Here is a 15,415-nt window from a genome sequence, read left to right on the forward strand (position 1 = left end):
GTTTAATTTAATTTAATTTCTCTGCACACATTTAAATTTACATTCATCTCTGGCCAATTTCAACATATGGTTTTTGTGTTATAAGTCAATTCTAATGTATGTTACTGCCACTGGATGCTTGAATTTCCTTCAGGATCAATGAAGTATTTATCTGTCTATCTATCTATCTATCTATCTATCTATCTATCTATCTATCTATCTATCTATCTATCTATCTATCTATCTATCTCTCTAATACCATTTCCCAGTTCCTTTGTTTTATTGCTAACATGTTTTTTAAAATCAATTTTATTGTAAAGCACTTTGAGCTGCATTTTATGTATGAAATGTGTTGTATAAATGAAATGTATTATTATTATTATATAAAGTTAAACTTAAGGAAACACTGTGCAATGTTTCACCTTAACATCATCCAGCTGAGATTTTAGTTTGATGGTACAACTGACTTGAAACAGGGAGAATGGTTTTAAGTTGTTAAAGTTTTTTTTTTTTTTTTATCATATGTTAGTTGACACAGGATCAATGGTTCAGTGAATAGAGGAGAAGGACAGGTCAGGAGGTCAGCAACACAACAAGAGCGATGTCATGGAGGTTATAAATCAAGAAACGAGAGAGGAACATTTAAAAAAAAGTGAATTTAGATAAAGCAAAAGAGTTTGATGTAAACAAAAAAGGCAAATACAATACTGTGTAAAATAAGACAGGACAAGTTAAGATAAGATAAGATTAGATTAAAAAAAGATAAGACAAGATAACATAACATAAAAAGGAAGAGACAAGATGAGACTTTACTGATCCCATGTCAGGGAAATTCGCTTGATACAGCAGCAGATGAGATAGACAATAAAATAAAAATCTAATAAAAACAGAAGAATGAATAAAAATACGGGATATGTTCATATTATACACATTTGACTGTAAGGAAATATTGAAATTGATGTACTAATATGAATATATATATGGATATAAATTCACCATCGCATGTTGAATATCAGTACATTGTATATAATCCCTTATTAGTCAAATGTAGGAAGAATGAGAGAAAAAATAAAACATAAAGAAACATGCAAAGAGCAATAATATAAAATATAAACAGGAAACATGCAAAGAGCAATAATATAAAATATAAACAGGAAACATGCAAAGAGCAATAATATAAAATATAAACAGGAAACATGCAAAGAGCAATGATATAAAATATAAACAGGATTCCATGTAGTAAGTCTAAATTAAAACATGCATGGATGTGGTACTAGATTGACTTTAAAAGAAAAAGTGATTTCTTGAACGTCCAGTGTAATGATGTTAAAAGAAAACTCCAATACCCACAATGCTTTGCAGTGAACTATGGCACCAGTCAGCTGGGCGTGTTTTGTTTTTGTTTCTGACACAGATGAACCGGTAGCAGCAGTTTGACCCGCTGGTTTGGGTTCATGTCTGGTTTGACCACATCTGGATGAGCTCAACATCGCGGGTCTGGATTTAAAAAAAAAAATCGAAAAAATCATTTTTCCCTCCAGCATTTGTTTCCAGTTTTATCAGACGACACCACTTCCGCTTGTCTTCCTGTTCCATTCATTCTAGCAGAGGTGACCCAATAGCAGCAGAGGGTTCCACCTGTCTCAGCTGAACGTTGACCCTCCTCTGTCTGGTGCTGTGAGGAGGACAGTGATCGTCCCTCAGGACACTGGGACTCAGTGTCTGGACCTTGTCTCCGCAGAAATGAAGAGAGCTCTGTGGTTCGTGATCACCGTCTATGTCTCAGTGCCTGTGGTTCTCTACCTGTTCCCCTGGATTCTGGGCCACATCATATTCGCTCACTTGTGTAAGTAATGTGCTTTCTCATTGTTAGAGCTCCACATGTCAGTGTTTGTGCGTTTTAAATTAAAGACACACACACAGCGTGTTGAATCTAAGCAACGCAACACACTGTGAAAAGGCCCATTGACCCATGAGTGAATCATAACATCCACAGTAGAAGTAATATTATGTATATATTACACTGTTGTCACTGTTTAGTGCTTCATGTACAGCCAGAATAATTAGTGTTAATGTGCACTGGATTTCGAAAATTATTTCTAAATTAATCAAATGTATTTAAATAAATTAGATAAAATCCTAAAGAATGTTCTGGTTTCTCAGCTGATGTGTGACAAAGACTAAAAGCAGTGATTGACTTCAAAAAACAAAACCGACTGCAGCAAAGAGTTGTTCTTCAGGTTCTGAAAACATTCATTACCTCAACCAACTTAAAACCTCACACAATACAACATGATTTGATATGATACTGTGATACTATATAATAAGATACAATAAGATGTGATACGAAACAATACAATACAATAGGATAGAGTACGAGATTATATGAATCAATAGAGTGCAATGTACATATTATATATGATGGCGCTCAAAACAATAGAATAAGATACGATATCATACAATACAATGTGATAAGATACGACACAATATGTGATACGATACAATACGATACATATTGCGATACTTAATGCGATACATGATGGTATGATAGAGTACAATATATGAAACGATACTGACCTTGTGTGCGATTGTGTGCCGCAGTGAGGTTTCCATTCTTCGCGGATCTCAGCCGACCTGAAGACGTTGTGAACCACACATGCAACTTCTACCTCGACACAGAGGAGGGGATCTCAGTGGGAGTATGGTGGGTCGTTTGTGGATTCCCTTTGTGTCCACTCGAGTGCGTCGGCTCTTGAGAATACCACGAACACGTGCATATTTTGGTACAGGTGGCTCCTCGGTGAATGGGACTGCAATCTACGCATTTGGCAGCACAGGACCACTTGAGAAGCTACTGTATATGTTGAAAGACAAGTGGGTTTGTCTGTGATGCTTAGTCTTTCTCTCTCCGCTCCTTCTCTATCCATGCGTCTCACAGGCATACACTCCCTGCCAGCCAATGGGACGAGGCCGCGGGGAAAAGCCCCGAGTGGCACCGGGAGACCCTGGGAGACGGCGATCCTGTTATTATCTATCTCCACGGAAACGCAGGGACCAGGTGGGATGAGAGTGGCGGGGTAGAAACCCTTGAATTGATCCTAATAGAGTCTAGTGGGTATTACACGAGCCCCTGGTTCACCCACAGGCACAATGCACACGAGGCTTTGTAGGTCAGAGTCTGAAAGCCAGTTGTTTGTTTGTACTCATTACTCTCTCATGTGATCTGTGCAGGGCGATGAATCACAGAGTAGCCATGGTGAAGGTAAGGTTTTTGATTTTACAACTCATTTTCAGATTTGACATTAAAGCTTCAAGATCCAATTTGGATTTTTCTTTTTGCAGATCTTAAGTGAAGCAGGGTATCACGTCTTATCTTTAGACTACAGGGGTAAGATGCTTATTGTTGTACACTTAAATCCACTATTTTATAACATGCAGTAATGCTTGTAATAAATGTGTTGCTTATAAATGCTGAATAGAGGAACTTAAAATCATTTTACCTGTAAAGCAAATGTCAGCATAACACATCAGATGTGTTGCATGATGTTATTATAGTTGTCTGGATGCTATCACAGCTTTGAGGCTGTAACTTGTGTGTCCCTGAGGTTATGGAGACTCCAGTGGGGAGCCAAGTGAAGCCGGACTGACCCACGACGCCCTCTACCTGTACCAGTGGGTAAAGACGCAGAACAGAGGGAGTCTCGTCTGCATATGGGGACACTCGCTCGGCTCCGGGTCGGTTTCACACATTCTCACCTTTGTTCATGACGCTAAAACTTGAGCCTGACATTTGATCTTTAAAACACATTTCTTTTCTTGTTGTAGTGTGGCAACTAATGCTGCGGTGAAACTACAAGAGCAAGGTGAGTCTTTAAAGGCCCTGCACGATCACAGTATTGTAATAACTTATTATGGCAGATTACACTTCTTCTAAGGGCTTTGTTAAAGACTGTGTTTGATTGGCATCCCTCTCTTCTTATTATCCCGCTGTCAAGTGATAAGTTTCACTGGCAGCATTGTGAAATGTCACAGCAGGAAAATTACACTTTTGATGACTGAATTCTATTTGCAGCTGCTTAATTTGAGGGTCATGCTATTTTTCATTCTGCCCTAAATCTAAAATAGAAGCTAAAATTTTTTTAGGTTCTGTATCTTATTAACCAACCAATCAAATTTCATGTGTATAGCCCATATTAACAATTTGCCTCATCGGGAAAAACAATGTGCAACATCCTTTGCCCTTAATCCTCAACAAGAGTGAGGAAGAAACACAAACAGAGGGCGTCAACAAACTTACATATACATCCATGAGAAAGGACAGCATCTCACATAAATGGGGAGGGTTATCAGTATTCGTGTCAAGTTTGATAGGCCTTGATATTTGCTGAAGCCTTTCTTTTAACATGAAATGATTAAGTGTGTTGATTTCTTGTTTTATAAATAGTATACGACAGTATAAATACATGAGAAATACATATAATACTGTGTACTGAATAAAATGGATCTGGGACACACTCTTAATGAGGCCTGGAGTAGTAAATAATTTGCCCACTCAATCTGAGTACAATCACATAGAATAAGCAGAGGTGACTATACGTTTTTTTGTCTGTAATTTTAGGTTCTGCTGTTGATGCTTTAATCCTTGAGGGTCCATTCACAAGCATCGGAGAGGTCGTACTCACTCATCCGGCCGCTAAGGTAATGTTACACTTAACCTTTAACCTCAATCTCTCTTCTGCAAGTGTCTGTAGGTTCACAATTAATGTTTTTTTCTCTTCCAGCTGTACATGTTCCTCCCAGGGTTTGAGAGCTTGCTTTGGAACATACTTGAAACTAACGAAATAGTGTTTGCAAATGACGAAAAGTAAGTGTGATTAAAAACAAACTTTAACTTTACAAATGTCTTCTTAACATGATATAATAACATGTTTGTATTATAGCATCTGTGGTACAGGTTTGTTTAACATGTGTAATTCATTTATCCTCCATCTCTACACAGTTTAAAGGTCTTGACCAGTCCTCTTCTTATTCTGCACTCAGAGGACGACAATATTGTACCTTATCACATGGGTCTGAAGGTGCGGTGGGTCTCTCATCTCTCTGAGATCATCTCCCACTGGAGGTTGTTGCTGCCTCTTTGCTGAACTACTGCACATTTTCTTCTTCTGTCTGCAGCTGCACCAGATCTCACTCCAGACTCAGAAAGAACACAACACAGATGTTCAGGTTGAGATGATCTCCTACAGCGCAAACCTCGGATTCTCCCACAGCCGCATCTACTTAGATCCTAATCTGTCCAATGTGGTTAGGTAGGTTTTAAAATTGATATCACTACATACAAAAATCATCTAAGACAAAAGTTTGTACATATAATTTCCGTCTGTGCTGTACGCCAAATTAATTACCTTCACCAGGGAGGTTGTGTTTTCATCACCGACTGTTTGTAACCAAGGTCGCAAAATGTTTTTCAACATTATTCTTGTGATTTGGTGCAGATCCATGTAAATATCCAGATCTAGTGAACTGAAATATGGTTTTGTAAAGGGACTGAGGGGCCGTATGTGCTCTCCTGAGTCATTATTATGTGTTTACTATTTTAACGTATTATTCCATCTGCTTGTGTTGCAGGGGATTTCTACAGAGGCTGAGAAAGTAGTGCGGCTCAAGAGAGAAGTGCGTTTTTTTTTGTCGTTTTGTTGCTTCTGTACATCTTTTTTTGCGAAAAGTGGGAAAAACTTGGAATGAAATTGAAATAAAAGCACTTGATGGGACATCACACAGAAAGTTTTTATTTCAACACTGTTGATCACAAATGACGTAGGTTTGTGTCTTAATCTTAAGTTATACCGATAGACAAATAAATCTAATAATTCTTTTTCAGTCCGTCTGGAGTACATTCAGCATAAACGTCTAGGAATGTGAATAAAAATTCAGGTCAGTCAACTGTTCGGTGACTGACCTCCTGCTAAATTCCTGAAGTGCAGGAACCCCCGCACGTCCTGTGCACCAGGAATTTTAAACATGATATTCACTGCAGCTCCACACTGACTGCGTGTGCTGAAGGACTGTAACAGATGAGCCTCAATGCAAGTGCGTGGAATCAAGTGCTTTGACAATGTGTTCGCAAAAGAAATCTGTATGTGCAGAGGTGATTTCTGAAACAGGCTCTTAAAGACTTCAGTGACGTGTGACAGGAAGGTGAAAAGCACAGAAGAACAGTTTGTAAACATTACAGCTGCCGTTCTGTTCTGGACACAGCTTCACATTTTCTTCAGAGCTCTGGCCGTTTCCTCGATGGCCTCCCGCGGCTCGTTTGGCGGCGGGATTTTCAGGTCGGTCGGCTCGACGCCCCACACCTCAGTCGCGTACTCCGTGATGGTTCTGTCGCTGGAGAACTTTCCAGTGGCTGCGATGTTCTTGATCACCATCTTCGTCCACGCCTTCGGATTCTTTTAGAGAAAAATAAAACCTTTTATCACAATTTTTTAAATTCATGGTCGCTCCTGTAACGGACAGTGGTTCCTATCAAAGTAAGGGGAAGAGACAAGACAACAAAAGAAGAGGAATGTCTTGATCCACGTCCGTCTGAGGCGAATGTTACCTGATAGAGTTGGCTGACTTTCTCTTGACATTTCATATAGTCGTCAAAGTCTGCAAACACTTTGAAACTGGAGAGAGAGGGAGAATAAAGCTGTCAAACCTGACACCATGAATTCAAACCCCCCCCAAAAAATATGCAGAATCAGAGCATCCATCATGTGAGGATCAAAATCTACCACAAGACAGCAGTGTTGCTCACCGGTCATGTTTGAAGAGCATGTTAGTGAGGTCTTTGAAGAGCTCTGGATTCTGGGGGCAGAAGAATCCTCCTGTGATCTGGTCCATCACTTGTTTCAGCTCAGGGTTCTTCTTGTAGTACTTCATGGCGTCATAGCTGACAAAAGGACAAATTACTTTATTGTCATCCAGCTCAGGAATATAATTTAAAGCAGGTATAAAAGTAAAGTTAAAAAAAACATATAAATAGAAGTATAAGAATAAATAGTAGTATTGTACAATTAGGATACTGCACAAAACTGAATTAAATGACACATATTGAATAAACAGATAAATAAGATGTAAACAGATATGAGAATTATTGAAATAATATGCAAACACTTATATTGAAATAATATGCAAACACTTATATGCATATGCAAATAAGACATGGTGTATTGTGTATTCCACACATTGTTCCTGGTTAAAAGAAAGTGAAGTCTCTATAGCAGCACAGTACAGGGACATTAGATGTGAGTGAAGCTTTAACATCTGAAAAAAAGAAGCCTTTACCCCTCTTTGTCCAGCGCAGCCACGTCCTCCACCCTCATGCCGAAGATGAACAGGTTCTCCTCTCCGGCCTCCTCGGCCATCTCCACATTGGCTCCGTCCATGGTGCCGATGGTCAGAGCTCCGTTCAGCATGAACTTCATGTTCCCTGTTCCTGAGGCCTCGGTGCCAGCAGTGGAGATTTGCTGGGACAGATCTGTGGCAGGTATCACTGAGAAAAAACACAGAGCGTCATGAGAATTTAACAGGGAAATATAAGTAAATTAATTCCGGTAAATAATCCTTTAGACTAGAAAGGAAATAAACTTTTCGTCTGTGATTGTTTGATTATTAGCAGCATTACGCAAAAACTACTAGTTTCCATGAAATTATGTTTTTTGTCTATTACCATTTTGAGATTCGAGAGTAGATTTCTCCAAATAATGCATTTTTGTTTTGGACGCCATTAAAAAAATCGCGCTGATGTTAAATTGAGTCTTCAGTGTCGTACCTTTCTCTGCAAGCGACACCCTGTAGTTCTCCAGGAAGATGACCTTCAGATTGTTTCCCACCAGGGGGTCGTTGTTCACCACATTAGCCACTGAGGTGATCAGCTTGATGATCATTTTTGCCATGTGATACCCTGGAGCCGCCTGTAGAGAGCGACAGTGGGTGACTTACTGTTAGGACATTCTACTCTTTGTCTTTCCTCGATGATTCATCTACATTGTTTGATATGTTTGATTTGGCAGAGCTGGTACCTTTCCACCGATGATCACCGTTCGTGGTACGAAAGGAGCTTTGGGGTTTTTCCTGATGCCTTAGAAACAAAACACAGGAAACAAACTCATTATGGGAGATGCAGTTTCAACAAAAAACAAAAAACTACACCTGAACTCACGTCTCTGAAGTTAGGAGGTCAGTTTTAATATAAAACACAACATGTTTTCCACATAGACCTTATATAAAGATGTATTTTTCTCAAAGATGGCAGCGTTCATATCTGAGATATCTTGGCTTCATTTCTGGATAGTGGGACTAAGTTGGAAACGCATCGTACATCTTAATTTACTATTTCTATGGATTCTTATGATCTTTATAAAACAGTTTCCTCATGGAGTTCTGGTGGATCATCATTAGATACAATACAAACTCTCTATATGTCACATTAGTTTGAAATAAACCCGTGAAAAGAAACTTCAGATGCAAACAAAGCCGTCATTAAGGTAAACTGCTGATCAGGTTTTTCTCAGCCTGATGACTTCATGGAAAATTCCCTACACTTGATTGACGTTGCAGATGCAACACGTCAGACTGTGTCATGTAACTCATCACTTCATCAGACCCATGATGAGTTCACTTACGGTTGTACATGGCGATGATGTGCAGGCAGTTGAGGACCTGACGCTTGTACTCGTGGATTCTCTTCACGTGGACGTCGAACATGGAGGACGGGTTAATATTCACCCTGTACTCGTTCTCCAGGTACTGAGCGAATTTCACCTTGTTGTCCTGTGAGAACATGAGAAATGCGTGACTAAGGGGGCCACTCACTGAGGTAGAAGTTGCTGGATCAGAGGTGCAGCACGGGAAGCATTGAATATGATCATGCAAAGAACAAATGAATAAGACTGTCATGTCTCTGCCTGCTCTGACATGCTAAATATGTACGCGTCAGAGGATTTCGCAACTCGCTGGTTGAGGGTGCAACAGGACATTTAGAACAAACTATGCAACATCGAGCAGTCATAGTGTCGTGAAGTAATAACAGCTGCCTGTGTAGAGAACAAATACATATATTCTGGAACAATAGAGGTTGGAGCACAAAGTACTTTGCCAGTAAAGTAATTGCAAAACATTAGATTAGCAGTATAAGTATTGCATTCATATATTTAACTTAAACTATAAAAGTATTATCAAGATTTTATTTGTATATCCTGTTTTCACAAATCTCCCTCTCTTGGGATGGACAGAAGTGCAAAAGATGGAACAGAATCAGAAAAGAGTTAAAGAGGCTTAAAAATACATATTCTGCAGAAAATGACCCTTAAGCTTTCGTATATATTTAGGTAGTTTAGTCCAGTGGTCCCCAAACTTCCTTTAGTGTCATCAGAGAAAGTCTGATTCACAAATTTGTTTTAATTTCTTGTATTCATCTCAAATCTTTGCTGTTTTGTTTTGTTTTATTTAAATGTGACCTTTAACATTTGTTCAAATGAGATCATCTCAGAAGTTTAGAAGAATTAGACTCTTTGGTGAAACTGCTAACAACTCATTGAGATCTCAAATTCAGCAGTGGGGCTCAAAAGCACACAGGTTGGGAACTTCTGGTTAAATGTGTTGAATTTCATACACTTATAATTTTTCTGTCAGGTAAATTTAAAATGTACTTAATTATCTGCTCTGGACTCGAACCTGTTTAACTTTGCAGACGTCGCGGATGAAGGCAGCATCGTCGACAAAGTCATTGAGCCTCTGCAGCTGACTGAGCTCCTTCACATAATCCTCCCCGATGACCTGAAACAGACAGTGTGCAAAACAAACTGCTCAACAACTCTCATATATAATTTACACCACAGGCTGTAAAAGAGACAGGAGACGAAGCTCATCTATTTGCAGCTGTGGCAGTTTAAACAAACCTCAGCGATGAGCTCGGCCAGTCCGGGGTTGCAGAGCAGCAGCCAGCGTCTCGGAGTGATGCCGTTGGTTTTGTTCTGAAACTTTTCGGGCTCCAGTTCATGGAAATCACGAAATCTGCAGAAAATGAGAAATGTTGTCGAGGAAACAACAAAATGACAGAAACACTGATATCGTTCATACAGTAAGAGGATCAGGTGGTGAAATGAGAACAGGATGTGTTGAGTTATGAAGCTGCATGTGATCTGCAGAAAACCTACACTTCTGTTTTGATGATGTTGGAGTGAATCTCAGCGACTCCGTTGACAGCGTGAGAGCCCACGATGCACAGGTGAGCCATGTTCACCCTCTTGCAGCCGTCTTCCTCAATCAGAGACATCTTCCTCACTTTTTCGATGTCTTTTGGAAACAGAGTTACGATTCTCTGCAGACGCAAAGAAAAGACTTCAGGCGTTTCATACATAATTGACGAGGTTGGTGGATAGCAGGCCTGTTATCTTCGTTTTCATCAGTTTATGATTACATGTAGTTTCACGGTTACAAAGAAAACATTTGAAGATGAGGAAATGGAGGCTGACAGCTGGATGAATGTAAGAGGTCACATCTGCTTTATGTGGTGTCAGAATCCATCTTCCTCCTCTTCGACTTTTTAAAAATAAAAACACATTTTGCTTTTTAATTAATCTAGGACTACAACCACAAATAGGATTTCTGTCTATGAGGGACAGTACACACGTCGAGGTGGGCCTGGTTGATCTGGTAGATGATCTGCAGGTGTCTGGGCAGCAGCGTCTCCAGCAGATGTACGGGCCATCGCTCCAGAGCCTCGGGGAGGACCGTGTGGTTGGTGTAGGCGAAGGTGCGTCTGGTGAGATCCCAGGCCTGCAGAGCCGGGTGGAGTTTTACATTTTCACTGAGTCAAATTCTTAATCCTTAACTTGCTCGTTGAATAAAACTTTAAAAAAATCAGCAGGATCTGACTCTGACCCACCGTGTCCCAGTCAATCTTCTCGATGTCCACAAAGATTCTCATCAGCTCGGGGATGGCCATGGCTGGGTGAGTGTCATTCAGCTGGATGGCGACCTGGAAAAAAAAAAAAAAAAAGCACTTATACTGTGATAAAGAATATAAAACATCATTAAGATTGTGATGATTCTTCTATGATGACCACAGTTATTATTAGTATTATTAAAGATCCAGCAGTGAAACACCGACATGATAATGAGGCACGGTGCAAATGTTTAATATAAATCACTGTATTACATCCTCAGAGCTTCTCTCCTAACAGTCTAATAACCCATTGTACAAAGCAGTGCAAACATTGCAGCATTTTTCATGGTGATTATCTCTTCAGCTGATGTTTCTCTCAGATCTCGGCTCTGCTTTGCTAATTTCTCGTCTGCAAACATTACAAGTTGGACTCTGGAAGAAAAAAAAACTGCTCACATAGAAATTCACATCTTGCTACTGACCAGTGATCCGAGTTAGGAAATGAAATGAAGTAATATGACCACCGCAGCAGACCCCTCTTAAAGAGAAGCTTACTTTGTCTGGGAAGCTCCTGAAGGACGTGCGGGCAGGTGTTCCTTTCTTCGTGGTCTTGAAGCGGCGGATGATGTCTTGTAACGTGGCGGCCACGACAAAATATTCCTGCTTCAGACGAAGTTCTTTCCCTTCAAAGAACTGAAACAAACAGACGAGACCCCAGAGACGGTAAAGACCTCGATCTTAGAATAATAGAAGTTTGGCGTCGTGACAAAACCACAGGGAAACATGAATTTCCTGTTGAACTTACATTGTCGTTGGGGTAAAGCACACGGGAAATGTTCTCTGCCAAATTTCTGTCCAGCACGGCCTCGATGTAATCTCCAACATTGACTGCAGACAATTCAATGCATTTTAGTTACACTGATAACACAGTACATATTATACATGACAGTACTCGTGATTTAAAGTAAAATCTACACTCTGCAGGAGAAATTACTGCATTCGAGCAACTTGGCAACAGGTAACTTGCATCTTGTTGCGTGTTACGATGGTTGTTGCAGAAGTTTCCGTCTTTCTTGCAAAGTTTCTGTTGAAAGCTAAAGCTGCTCTGCAATAGCAGTTTAAAAAAAAAAAGAAGAAAATCATGAAATTGCCCTCAGGACTCACAGTCTCTCAGGTTAAAGTCATTGGGGGCACGAGCGGACCAAAGCCTCATGGTGTTCACGGTGTTGTTCATGTAGCCAGGAATGGGCGTGTCGTACGGCATCGCCAAGACCACCTGCACGGACAGAAGTGAACGTCAGCTGCACAGTGAAGGTGGATTTTGCAGAAAGACTGAGATTAGAAATGTTTATACCTCCACCGATGAGGTTATATTTTCACCTCTGACCTTTTGTTTGTTGGATAGTTTAAACTCGGTGGAAGGTGGAATTTAATTTTCACAGATTTCCAAATAATCCAAAAACCTTGATGAATAAAATCAGACAGATGCAATATGCAGTATGGTGCAGCTTGATTGAATTTAAGGAGACGGTCAGTTTGTACTGTACTGAGTGCCATTCAAGCTTAAAATGAAAGTCACGTGGTCATAGATCACAAAATAAATGTTTTTCTAGCCTCAGTTTTACCTGATTAACAATGCAGCATCATTACCTGAGTGTCGATCCATTTGGAGCCATCTTTCGTCTCCTCCACTCGTCCATAGAAGTGAACCGGCAACATGTACTCAGGACGTGCCTTCTCCCAGGGGTTTCCATGTCTCAGCCAATCATCTGCCTCCTCCACCTGCGTCAAAATCAGCCTGAAAGCTTTAATGTGACACTGATGATGATGTTGATGCAGCAGAGGTTGAGCAACACTCGCGTCAGGGATCAGACGCAGAGGTTCATCCACCTCTGTGATAAAACACTGATCCTGGTCAGAGGTGCATGTTTACACTGAAGGATCAGAAATCAAAAGGGCAAAAGGCTTAAGTTTTGGAATCGCTTATCACAGGACTGTTTGTTTTGTTTTTCTTTTAAAAAACAGACCTCCATTGAATTCTAGCAGGAGCTCGCACCACTGGAATAGACCACAAGTTAGGTCACAGTTAATGATTAGCCTGTGATGTAGTCTGACCCAATTCATGTCCACACTTTACTCTGACTCCCAACAGCAAGATCAGAGGTCGAGAGGAGACTCCTGGATTTCAAACTAAAACATAAGAACAGATTTATGAACTCTTTGAATTGAAATATACATAGAGTCTGAACCCCTTAATCTTTATCTGGTCATTTCAGGGAAAAGAAAGTTATAAGTTTGTATTTTGGAAAGTTAAGGACAGCTGATAGAGTTTTGTAGAAACGGAACCGTGTAGAAAACAAGCGTACCTGCCAGCCATCTCTTATCTTCTGGTTGAAGATCCCGTATTCATATCGAATGCCGTAACCGTACGCAGCAAGACCCAAGGTGGCCATGGAATCCAAGAAACACGCTATAGTGCAGGACAGATATTCACAATCAGACATAAAATCTAAAAATGTTAACTTCTTAGTGTTGAATTGAAAAATCAAACGTCAGTTAGTGGAGATGGAAGTTCAGTGTTCATTTGATCATTTAAAGAGTCTGTTGCAACATTTCTGTGGCGGCAAGTTGCTTCACATGCTCAGTGAGCACACACCAGTATATTTAATGTAACTGCTTAAACAATAATGGAGTATGGTTGTAATGGACCTAGAAATGTTTTCAGGCTAAAACAGACTTTTAAGGAATTTTTCTGGATTTACAGGTGAACGGTTTGTATTTTAATTTTAAAAGCAGAATCTTCTCTTTTTTTAAAATTCTTATCTTGCAACTTCCCCTTCCTCTTTCTGTCCATTTCTGCAGCCTCTTACCTGCCAGTCTGCCCAGACCTCCATTCCCGAGACCTGCGTCCTCCTCCATCTCCTCCAGCTCCTCCATGTCCAGGCCGAGCTGCAGCAGAGATGGCAACATAGAATTCCCATAAAAAAAACACCTCAATGATCATTGCATTTGAGGTTATTGAAGCCTCTGTTTCGTATATAAGTTTCAGTCTGACCTGGTAGATTGCTTCATCGCAGGCGTTCTGCAGCCCCAGGTTGATCATGGTGTTTTGCAGCGTCCTGCCCATGTAGAACTCCAGAGACAGATAATACACCCTCTGCACGAAAAGAAAAAAAAAGAAAGGACTGATTGTTTGTCTTTGCAGAGACTGAAGAAAACAAATATTAATATAGTTCATTCATCTAAAATATATTTGATGTGTCATAAGGGTGCAGAGATGTGCAGCGAACACACAAAACTGGAGCACCAAACCTTTTCCTGTACAACATAGCTGCGTACACATGATGCAATGACCCACAAATACTGTCTGCTTGGAAAGTCTTATGCAACAGGAAAAAAAACTTTGCACACAACTTACTTCCCATTAAAAGGTAAATGTAAGAAAACTGACACACCTTGCAAAGTGTTTTCTGCTCAGAAGGAGGAATTCAAAGCCACAAACTTCACTAAGTCTTGATAAAATGAGTCTTTAAACTTAAAATAAATAATAATGTGACATTCATCGTGATAACTATCGATATCTGCTTTATATGTCTGTCCAGCTTCTCCCTTACATGAGGAAATAAATGCAACATCTTGAAGTTTTACAATGAAGAAACTGTGGGACTTGTTTTTCCAGTTCACCAGTTTTTTTCAATTTAAAACACTGGAGTTGTTATTTTACCTTTGGGTCAGCCTCATAATAAAACTGCTGGGTCCTGATCCATCTCCCCACCAGGTGGTCTCTCACAGTGTGGGCCAGGGCAAAGTAGTAGTCCCTGGGGTTGGCTATGTTTCTGTCTTTGACCAGGGTGAAGTGCAGGTGTCGGTTGAAGCCCTTCTTCAGCTCGGCCACGTTCTCCACCCCCACGATGCCCCTGATGCTGATCTGCTTGCGCTTCTCCTGGTCGGTGAGAGGGGTCGCCATGCTGGGGAGGCAGGTTGGGTCGCTCCCTGGTCGAGGTTGCTTGAGACTGCTCTGCGAGGAGGTGAAGTTCAGTGGGAACATGGAGGTGGTTGTCCTGCAGCAGTCTCCGCCCTGTGCTGCCTGTCATTGGCGAGGACAGGGGGGAGGGTGTTTTCCCTGCTGGGCTGCAGGAAGTCAACACAGACACCAGTGTATGAAAACTTGTGCGTTTGTGTGAAGCTCATATGCAAAGTAAATGTCGCACAGTGTTTACAGACAGGGAGGTGGACTGATCTGCATCTAGTGAATCACCTCCATCTGGTGGCAGCAGCCTCACACTGGAGGGGGAGCTGTGTGATGGAGGAGGAATGAATGAATCAGCAAAACAGAGAGAGACTCCATACTCCAGCCTTTACCCTATATGTGCATTTTGTTTATTTTACTGATGATAACCTTTATCGTCAGTATGTGATTTCTCTGCCATCCCTCCATTCCTCATGAGAAAGACATGGAGAATTTGTGTGTGCAGGTTATCATTTCATTCAGAGAGAAATCTT

The 15,415-nt window shown here is 40.6% G+C and overlaps 2 protein-coding genes across 3 annotated transcripts; one reads left to right on the forward strand and one right to left on the reverse strand.

Moving 5' to 3' along the window:
- The first annotated feature begins 1,332 nt into the window (after nt 1–1,332).
- On the forward strand, nt 1,333–5,755 carry LOC109636451 (lysophosphatidylserine lipase ABHD12). Of its 2 annotated transcripts, XM_020098174.2 has the most exons (13): nt 1,349–1,474; nt 1,588–1,825; nt 2,581–2,683; nt 2,918–3,037; nt 3,211–3,241; nt 3,322–3,367; nt 3,585–3,714; nt 3,805–3,842; nt 4,598–4,677; nt 4,761–4,843; nt 4,979–5,057; nt 5,155–5,288; nt 5,608–5,755. In XM_020098174.2, exons 2-13 carry the CDS (start codon nt 1,723–1,725, stop codon nt 5,633–5,635), a joined length of 975 nt encoding a protein of 324 aa, XP_019953733.1. In that variant the 5' UTR covers nt 1,349–1,474; nt 1,588–1,722; the 3' UTR covers nt 5,636–5,755. The 2 variants fall into 2 exon arrangements, with proteins under 2 accessions (XP_069391949.1, XP_019953733.1); XM_069535848.1 differs by having other exon boundaries at nt 1,333–1,825.
- On the reverse strand, nt 5,748–15,121 carry pygl (phosphorylase, glycogen, liver). Its single transcript, XM_020098173.2, has 20 exons — nt 14,637–15,121; nt 13,968–14,069; nt 13,783–13,861; nt 13,279–13,382; nt 12,563–12,694; nt 12,077–12,188; nt 11,718–11,800; nt 11,468–11,605; nt 10,913–11,005; nt 10,657–10,803; nt 10,182–10,345; nt 9,924–10,038; nt 9,700–9,801; nt 8,649–8,796; nt 8,046–8,104; nt 7,796–7,937; nt 7,309–7,516; nt 6,779–6,913; nt 6,581–6,647; nt 5,748–6,428 (listed from the first exon to the last, which is right to left on the reverse strand). Exons 1-20 carry the CDS (start codon nt 14,958–14,960, stop codon nt 6,240–6,242), a joined length of 2,643 nt encoding a protein of 880 aa, XP_019953732.1. The 5' UTR covers nt 14,961–15,121; the 3' UTR covers nt 5,748–6,239.
- Between the last annotated feature and the right edge of the window lie 294 nt (nt 15,122–15,415).

Source organism: Paralichthys olivaceus, chromosome 12, assembly GCF_024713975.1.
Source record: "Paralichthys olivaceus isolate ysfri-2021 chromosome 12, ASM2471397v2, whole genome shotgun sequence".
In the NCBI taxonomy this organism is placed as follows: Eukaryota; Metazoa; Chordata; class Actinopteri; order Pleuronectiformes; family Paralichthyidae; genus Paralichthys; species Paralichthys olivaceus.

Coding starts and splice junctions, on each gene's coding strand:
- LOC109636451 (XM_069535848.1), top strand. CDS start 1,723: ATGAAGAGAGCTCTGTGGTTCGTGATCACCGTCTATGTCTCAGTGCCT. Junction 1,826..2,580: donor CATCATATTCGCTCACTTGT/GTAAGTAATGTG, acceptor TGTGTGCCGCAG/TGAGGTTTCCATTCTTCGCG. Junction 5,058..5,154: donor CTTATCACATGGGTCTGAAG/GTGCGGTGGGTC, acceptor TTCTGTCTGCAG/CTGCACCAGATCTCACTCCA.
- pygl (XM_020098173.2), bottom strand. CDS start 14,960: ATGTTCCCACTGAACTTCACCTCCTCGCAGAGCAGTCTCAAGCAACCT. Junction 10,804..10,912: donor AGAAGATTGACTGGGACACG/GTGGGTCAGAGT, acceptor CCGGCTCTGCAG/GCCTGGGATCTCACCAGACG. Junction 7,517..7,795: donor GGTGTCGCTTGCAGAGAAAG/GTACGACACTGA, acceptor GTTTTTTCTCAG/TGATACCTGCCACAGATCTG.